Here is an 8,186-nt window from a genome sequence, read left to right as displayed (position 1 = left end):
GATTTTGAGCTATAACCCTCCGCCTAGCTTCAGGGTAAGATAAACTTTCTTTGATTTTTAGACTTATTATCTGTTTTTCAAGTTGCCAACGTGAGCAGGATCGAGAGTACGACATGTGATCGCCACCGCAGTTCACGCACTTTTCTGTTGCGGCGCACTGCTGGCTATCATGACCTTTTTCTGCGCATCGAGCACAAGTGAGTGTCCCGCGGCAGTTTGCCTTTGAATGGCCAAAACGCTGGCAATTAAAGCATCTGAGGGGGTTAGGGATGTACGGTCTTACTGGTAATTTGATGTAGCCTGCATAGATATGTTCGGGTAGTTTTGGAGATTTAAAGGTTAGGATATGGTGTTTAGTATCAATAATTTCTCCATCACGCCTGATGGTAATTCGGCGGACATGCACAACTCCTTGTGATTTTAATTCATCTGTAATATAGTCGATAGGGAGATTCAGAATCTCTCCGCAGGTGATAACACCTTTAGAGGTATTTAATGATGCATGGGGGCTGACACTGATTGGGATCGTTGCAAGTGCTTTCAATTTCTGTATATTCTGGGCTTGCTTTCGAGAATTGACCTCTACTAACAAGTCACCAGATCGCATCTTTTTAATTGATGTTACTTCACCAACAGTTGCGGTGATGGCCTTCTGCACTAAGAATGGCGATACCGTTTCAAATGTTTCATTTTTTTCTGATATACGCTTAACTATAAAAAAACTATCAAAATGATGGTCATAATTTGAAGTAATTGGTACAATGCGACGCCCACTGAAGGGACCACGTTTGGAGGAGCCCATACGATATGATAAAAGATTCGGGTCCGACGGCACCGCCCACCACGGAGCCCAACAAGGGAAGGCAATTACCGGCTCTGGTCATTCCCAACCTCGGCATCCACCCTAGTGCTAATCGGTACCTATACGCTGGGAGTTACCCCCGGGGACAGTGACCACCCTTAACGCCAAGCCCAAGGAGTAACCCCTTCGCTTGATCCCTAGCAGACTAGCCACTCAGGTGACTAGGTACCAGCCGATTGATACACCGGGGACCACAGTGCACCACCCGTCTTTCAAATGGGTCGCCACGCACGGCAAACACGTGGGGTTTTGGCTGTCCATGAGAAGCAAGAAGCAAACAGAGCGGCGACAGCTTCTCATGGAGAGCTCCCTCGCTTGCCGTCGAGGGAAAGAAAAAACAAAGCAGAAAGCAGAAGGCGAAGAGGAGTATAAACATAAAGGGAGTATAGATCCCTGGGTACCTCGGGATTGGGACACCCGTACTCACCTATAGTAGGTGAGCCCCTGAGGGGGTCAAGAATGGAAGAAGCTCAGGAGAACAAATGGCCAAGTCCAGACTATGGAAAGTGCGTGTTGGTTCGTGGAAGTATGTTTCCTCATCCTTATTGAGCAGACAGAGACAGTTATTAGAAATAAACTTTTCGATCTGTCGCCCACGAGAGTTCGTACTGTCCGAACCCCACAAAGTACTATGCCCGTTGAAATCGCCAAGTATGATAAATGGCTTAGGAAGTTGATTCACTAAGTTGTCAAGATCTTGGAGACGTATGATATCATGAGGTGGTAAATATATACAACAGACTGTGACCAATGTTCGAGTGTGAACTTGTACAGCCACAGCCTGTAGTGAAGTGTGTAGAATAAGTGGTGTGCTTGGATGCAAATTCGAAGTAAAGATACAGACGCCTCCCGAACTATGATGTCCAGTGTCTGCATCTTTTCGCACACAGTTAAAACCACGCAATTTTATGGGAATGCTAGGCGTCAAGAAAGTTTCTTGAACACCGAAACAGATTGGATGAAATTTGTTAATCATGGACTTGATATCATAAAGTTTAGATCTAATGCCGCGACAATTCCATGAAAGGAAGGTACCCATTAAGAAAGTTTTTTAATTTTTGAAATAGTAGGGTCAGTGGCCTGAATAGGAGTGACTTCGCAAGTCATTGCAAAGTCATTATCATCCTCATCAGATGGATGTAGGGCTATGTGATCGGGACTTCTAGGTAAGCCACCAAAGATGCTTGGTAAGTCCTTTTGAACTATGCCCTTTCTTGCCAGTCCCAGAGCTACAGAACTCTTAACATGGGATTTTTTAAGGGTCGATGTCAGTTGTTTTGGTGATAGACCACGTTTAGAAAGCTTTAGCTGGAGTGATTTCTGCATTTTTGATTTTAATTTGGGCTTTTGGGATATATGTGTTTCAGTTGGATTGTTTATTGATGGTTCGGTGTCGGAGTCGCATGACTTTTCACTGTGAGTTGCTTGGGAAGTAAATTTAGCACAGTTTGTACATGTACAGTTTTTGCAAAATGTATTCTGAACAACTGAGGCATAGCTTTTCCCAGGTGACGGTGTTCTAGCGAGAATTTTCCGTCTCGCTTCAGGGTACGAAATTTGCTCTTTCGTTTTGAGCGTTATTATTTCTTTTTCCATTTGCCAACGTGGACATGATCGTGAAAAGGAGGTGTGGGCGCCATCGCAGTTAACACACTTTTCCTGTGCGCTACACTGCTGGCTGTCATGTCCCTTCTCTGCACAACGGGCGCAAGTGAGTGTCCCGCGACAGGCCATTTTAGAGTGCCCAAAACGTTGACACTGGAAACAACGCAAAGGATTCGGAATGAAAGGTCGGACCGCCAATTTCAAGTAACCCACTTTAACCGATTCCGGCAAAGATGGGTTTTTAAATGTAAGAACAAGGTGTTTCGTGGGGAGGAGCTGCCCATCTCGTCGTATTGAAATACGACGTACATGTATAACTCCTTCAGGCTGAAAATCTTTAGGAATTTCTTCAATTGTTGAATTGAATAACTCTCCACATGTTATTACACCTTTCGAGTTATTAAGTGAGTTATGGGCACTTACAGTGATTGGTATTGTGGCTAAAGCTTTCAGTTTTACGATTTTATTAGCTTGCTGTTTAGATGAAACTTCAACGAGCAAGTCTCCAGAGCGGAGTTTCCGAATTGAAGCGACTTCACCAAGTGTACTATCAATGGCTTTTTCAACCAAAAACGGTGAAACAGAATGAAATGTTTCTTTGTCTTCCGATATTCTTTTAATGACAAAAAAGTGATCAAAGTATTTGTCTTTGTTGAAATGAAAATTTTGTTTTGTTTCTTTTTGTTGCCCACTGAAGGGAGATTTCCGGGAGGAGCCCATACGATATTGATAGTGATTCGGGCCCGACGGCACCGCCCACCACGGAGCCCAACAAGGGAAGGCAGCCACCGGCTCTGGATATTTCCAACCTCGGTACTTACCCTAGTGCTAATCGGTACCTATACGCTGGGAGCTACCCCCGGGGACAGTGACCACCCTTAACGCCAAGCCCAAGGAGTAGCCCCTTCGCTTGATCCCTAGCAAACTATCCACTCAGGTGGCTAGCGACCAGCCGATTGATACACCGGGGACCACAGTGCACCACCCGTCTAATGGGTCGCCACGCACGGCAAACACGTGGGGGTATTTGCTGTCCATGAGAAGCAGGAAGCAAACAGAGCGGCGACCGCTTCTCATGGAGAGCTCCCTCGCCTACCCTCGAGGGAAAGAAGAAAAAAGGTGACAGCAGAAGGCGCAGAGGAGAGTAAACCTAAAGGGAGTAAAGATCCCTGGGTACCTCGGGATTGGGACACCCGTACTCACCTAAAGAAGGTGAGCCCCTGAGGGGCATCAATCGGCTGGTAGCTAGTCACCTGAGTGGCTAGTCTGCTAGGGATCAAGCGAAGGGGTTACTCCTTGGGCTTGGCGTTAAGGGTGGTCACTGTCCCCGGGGGTAACTCCGAGCGTATAGGTTCCGGCTAGCATCAAGGTAAGCGCCGAGGCTGGGAATGGCCAGAGCCGGTGGCTGCCTTCCCTTGTTGGGCTCCGTGGTGGGCGGTGCCGTCGGACCCGAATCTTTTCTGATATCGTATGGGCTCCTCCAAACGTGGTCCCTTCAGTGGGCGTAAAGTTTACCATATTACCACTAATATTCATTATTTTGATAAGTTTTTTGTAATCAAGCGTCTATCGGATAATAAAGAGACCTTTTCTTCTGTTTCACCGTTTCTTGTGCAGAAAGCAATATCAGCTACAGTTGGTGATGTCGTATCTATTCGGAAAATGCGATCTGGTGATCTGCTAGTGGAAATAAACACCAAAAAACAAGCACAACAAATTATCAAACTCAAAGCTCTTGCAGATATTCCGGTTTCCGTGAATTCACATACATCTCTAAATTTCTCCAAAGGTGTTATTACCTGCGGAGAACTATTCAATGTGTCTTTAGAAGAAATATCCCATGAATTGAAATGACAAGGAGTGACGCAAGTTCGCCAGATTACAATTCGGCGAGAAGGTCAAATACTCCCAACTAAACACTATATACTTGCATTTCACAGTCCTAATATACCAGAATATATATATGCGGGCTATATAAAGTTACCAGTTCGACCGTACATTCCGAATCCATTAAGATGCTATCAGTGCCAGCGATATGGTCATTCCAAAGTAAATTGCCGCGGGACACTAACTTGTGCCCCTTGTGCTGAAAAAGGGCATGACAGCCAGCAGTGCACCGCAAAAGAAAAGTGCGTGAACTGCCTATGGTGATCACCCCTCATATGCTCGATCTTGTCCACGCTGGAACTTGGAAAAACAAGTGACATCATTAAAAATAAAAGAAAATTTATCATACCCCGAAGCCAGGCGTAGGGTCCTAACTCAAACTCCTACTCCTGGTGTAAGTTATGCTTCCGTTGTCCAAAAATCGTTTTGCATAAATTGTTCCTGTGAGAACTGTATGAAGCAAACTACAAAGACAAAACCCCCTGTAAAAACTTCTGAATCTGATTCTGAGAATTCTGTTAAAAGCCTTCCAGAATCTCCTAAACCTGACCTGTCAACATCGAAAAAAATTCGGAAAAAAACCCTCAGTCCTCACTGACATTAAAACTCGCAAAACGTGGTCTTTCACATAAAGACCTTTCCTCGAAACTGCAAAAGTCTACTTCACGGAATTCAGTTGCTTTGGGGTTGGCGAAAGATGGTATAGCCCATAAGGACTTAACGTCCATTTTTGGGGGCAAACCAACCATTCCCGATTTTAAGCTCCATCCATCGGAGGATGAAGATGCACTTGATATGAGTTGCGAAGATCAGGCAACTCCAATAAATGGCCATTCTCTCTCCTTTTCCAAACCTCGCTCGTAATGGGTACCTTCTTTTCATGGAATTGTCGCGGCATACGTTCCAAACTTCCAGACATCAAGACAATTTCAAGAAACCTTCTTAACACCCAGTATTCCAATAAAATCGCGCGGTTATAATTGTACCAGGAAAGATACAGACACAGGATCTCGGAGTTCTGGTGGTGTCTGTCTCTGAACTTCAAATCTATATCCAAGCACACCTCTTACTTTGCATACACCTCTACAGGCTGTGGCAGTGCAAGTTCACACACGAACATTAGTCACAGTCTGTAGTATATATTTACCGCCTCATGATGTCATTAATCAACAACATCTTGACAATTTAGTGGACCAGCTTCCTAGACCACTTATTATACTAGGCGATTTCAACGGGCATAGTGTTTGGTGGGGTTCAGAAAGTACTAATTCTCGTGGGCGACAGATCGAGCAATTTATTTCTAATAACTGTCTCTGTCTCCTTAATAATGACGAGAAGACTTACTTTCATGAACCCACACGCAGCTTCCATAGTGTTGATTTGGCCATATGTTCTCCTGAGCTCATGCCATTGCTGAATTTTGCTGTAAGCAAAGACCTTTACAATAGTGATCACTTCTCCATTATGGTCTCGCATGCTGATAGCGGCGGTGCGACTCCTTGTCCTCCGCGTTTTCTATTCCAGCGAGCAGACTGGGATGCTTTCTCTCATTTGGCAGAAATCACCGAGATCATGGTCAATACTAACGATATCACGGACGCTGTGCAGCAAGTCGTTGACAGCATAATAAGTGCGGTAAATGCCACCATTCCAAAGACCTCCCCACGTCTGAGAAAATTTCGCAGACCGTGGTGGAATGAAGCTTGCCGCGATAGTTATAAGAATCAGAAAAAACGCTGGAATATTTTTAGAAGGTACCCTACGATAGAAAATCTTGTGGCCTTTAAGAAAGCCAAAGCCTTAGCTCGACGCATTCGCAGACGTAGTCAGAGGGAATCTTGGATCAAGTTTGTGTCTTCGATCACATCCTCAACTTCTACCAAACTGTTGTGAAAAAAGGTAAAAGCTGCAAATGGGATTTATAGTGAAACTTCCATTCCTGTTTTAAAAACAGGAAACTTAGTGCATTCCTCCCCATTAGAAGTAGCTAATATTCTCGGTCATGCTTTCGCACAAGTTTCCGCAATTGATTCCTATATTTCTGAATTTCTGGAAATTAAGAATCTTGCGGAGCGACTGATTTTGCATTTTAATGACCGAAATACTTTAACATACAACTCTGAATTCAGGATGTTTGAATTGAAAACGGCTCTGTCTCAAGCCGGAGACACAAGCCCGGGGCCAGATGGAATAACTTATAGCATGCTTCGCCATTTAAATGAAACCTCCTTATCTAATTTGTTGTTACTTTTTAACAGAATTTGGACTGAACATAAATACCCTAAACAATGGAGCGAAGCTACTGTAATTCCAATTCTAAAACCTGGGAAAGATCCATTAAACCCTCTGAACTATAGACCTATTGCCCTTATCAACTGTGTTTGCAAGACCTTTGAACGCATGGTCAATGCTCGTCTAATCTTCGAATTGGAGAAACAAGGATGCATACCCCAGTTTGAGTGGTTTCCGTAGAGGCAGATCAACTTCTGATAATCTCATTCTATTGGAAACACAAATTCGGAACGCATTTGTCACGAGGAACCACCTTGTCTCCATTTTCTTTGATATTGAGAAAGCATATGACCGTGCGTGGCGCTATGGCATACTTTCTACACTTTTTAAATTTGGTTTTAGAGGAAACATGCCTATATTTTTACAGAACTTTTTATCTCATCGTATATTTCGAGTTCGTATTGGTAGTTTTTATTCAAATCATTTTATACAAGCTGAGGGTGTTCCACAAGGAAGTGTCCTCAGCGTCACACTTTTTACTGTGCATCTTAGTCAAATTTTAAATTATTTGCCTTCATTTGTTCAAGCCAGTCTCTATGTTGATGATCTGCAGATCTCATGCGAAGGTAGTAACATGAATTTAATCGAACAACAATTACAAAATGCAGTCAATAAAGTGGTTACTTGGTGTAATAAAAATGGTCACGCTATTTCTCCTGAGAAGAGTCAATGTGTTCACTTCTGTAAGAAGAGAAATATGCATTTAGATCCGGTCGTAAAGATACGTCATACACCAATTCCAGTTGTGACTGAAGTAAGATTTTTGGGAGTGATCTTCGATCGCAAACTCACTTTCCTTCCACATGTCTTAAACTTGCGGAAGAGGTGTGAGAAAAATTTGAACATTTTAAAAGTACTTTCTAAAACATCTTGGGGTGCCGATCGAACCTCCCTACTCCGTATATATCAAGCGATCATTCTTTCACGCATGGATTATGGGTGTATGGGTCTGCCCGCCTTTCTGTTTTGAGACATCTTGATACTGTCCATCACTCTGCTCTCAGGATCTGCTCTGGTGCTTTCCGCACCTCTCCAGTTGAGAGTTTATATGTAATTTGTCACCAGTTGCCACTTTGTTTGCGGCGTCAAAAATTATCTACCTTGTTTTATTTCCGTGCACAATCTGTCCCAAACCATCCCATTCATTGCATGGGTTTTCCTGAAAACCTTCAAAGAATTTATGATGCCCGACCTTATCATATTCTTCCTTTTTGTCGGAGAGTCAAAAATTCCCTGCACGACTCGGACCTTAATAACGTTGCCATTAAATTTCTTGATTTTTATTCTTTTCTTAATTGGGATATTCCCAATTTTTCTTTTCTGAACCCATTCTTGGGATTTGATAAATTTTCGACTAGTCCTGTTATTTTCCAACAGATTTTTCATCAGCACCGCTGTCAGTTTTCTACTTTTATCCCAGTATATACAGATGGCTCAAAATCAGATGGACATGTTGGTTGCGCCATTGTGACTCCATCTGATACACTCAGCTATCGTCTAAACAATTGTTGTTCTGTTTTTACTGCTGAGTTGGTGGCAA

At 43.4% G+C, this 8,186-nt stretch overlaps 1 protein-coding gene across 1 annotated transcript; it reads right to left on the bottom strand.

The window, feature by feature from the left end:
• Positions 1-279: 279 nt before the first annotated feature.
• LOC129956806 (uncharacterized) lies at positions 280-5,103 on the bottom strand. Its single transcript, XM_056068753.1, has 3 exons — positions 4,991-5,103; positions 1,958-3,080; positions 280-300 (listed from the first exon to the last, which is right to left on the bottom strand). The coding sequence occupies exons 1-3, from the start codon at positions 5,101-5,103 to the stop codon at positions 280-282; spliced, it is 1,257 nt and encodes a 418-aa protein (XP_055924728.1).
• Positions 5,104-8,186: the final 3,083 nt, after the last annotated feature.

The sequence above is a fragment of the Argiope bruennichi genome, chromosome 11 (genome assembly GCF_947563725.1).
Source record: "Argiope bruennichi chromosome 11, qqArgBrue1.1, whole genome shotgun sequence".
NCBI classification, from domain to species: domain Eukaryota; kingdom Metazoa; phylum Arthropoda; class Arachnida; order Araneae; family Araneidae; genus Argiope; species Argiope bruennichi.
Note: the sequence above shows the minus strand (reverse complement) of the source record. Positions and strands in the feature narration are given on the sequence as shown.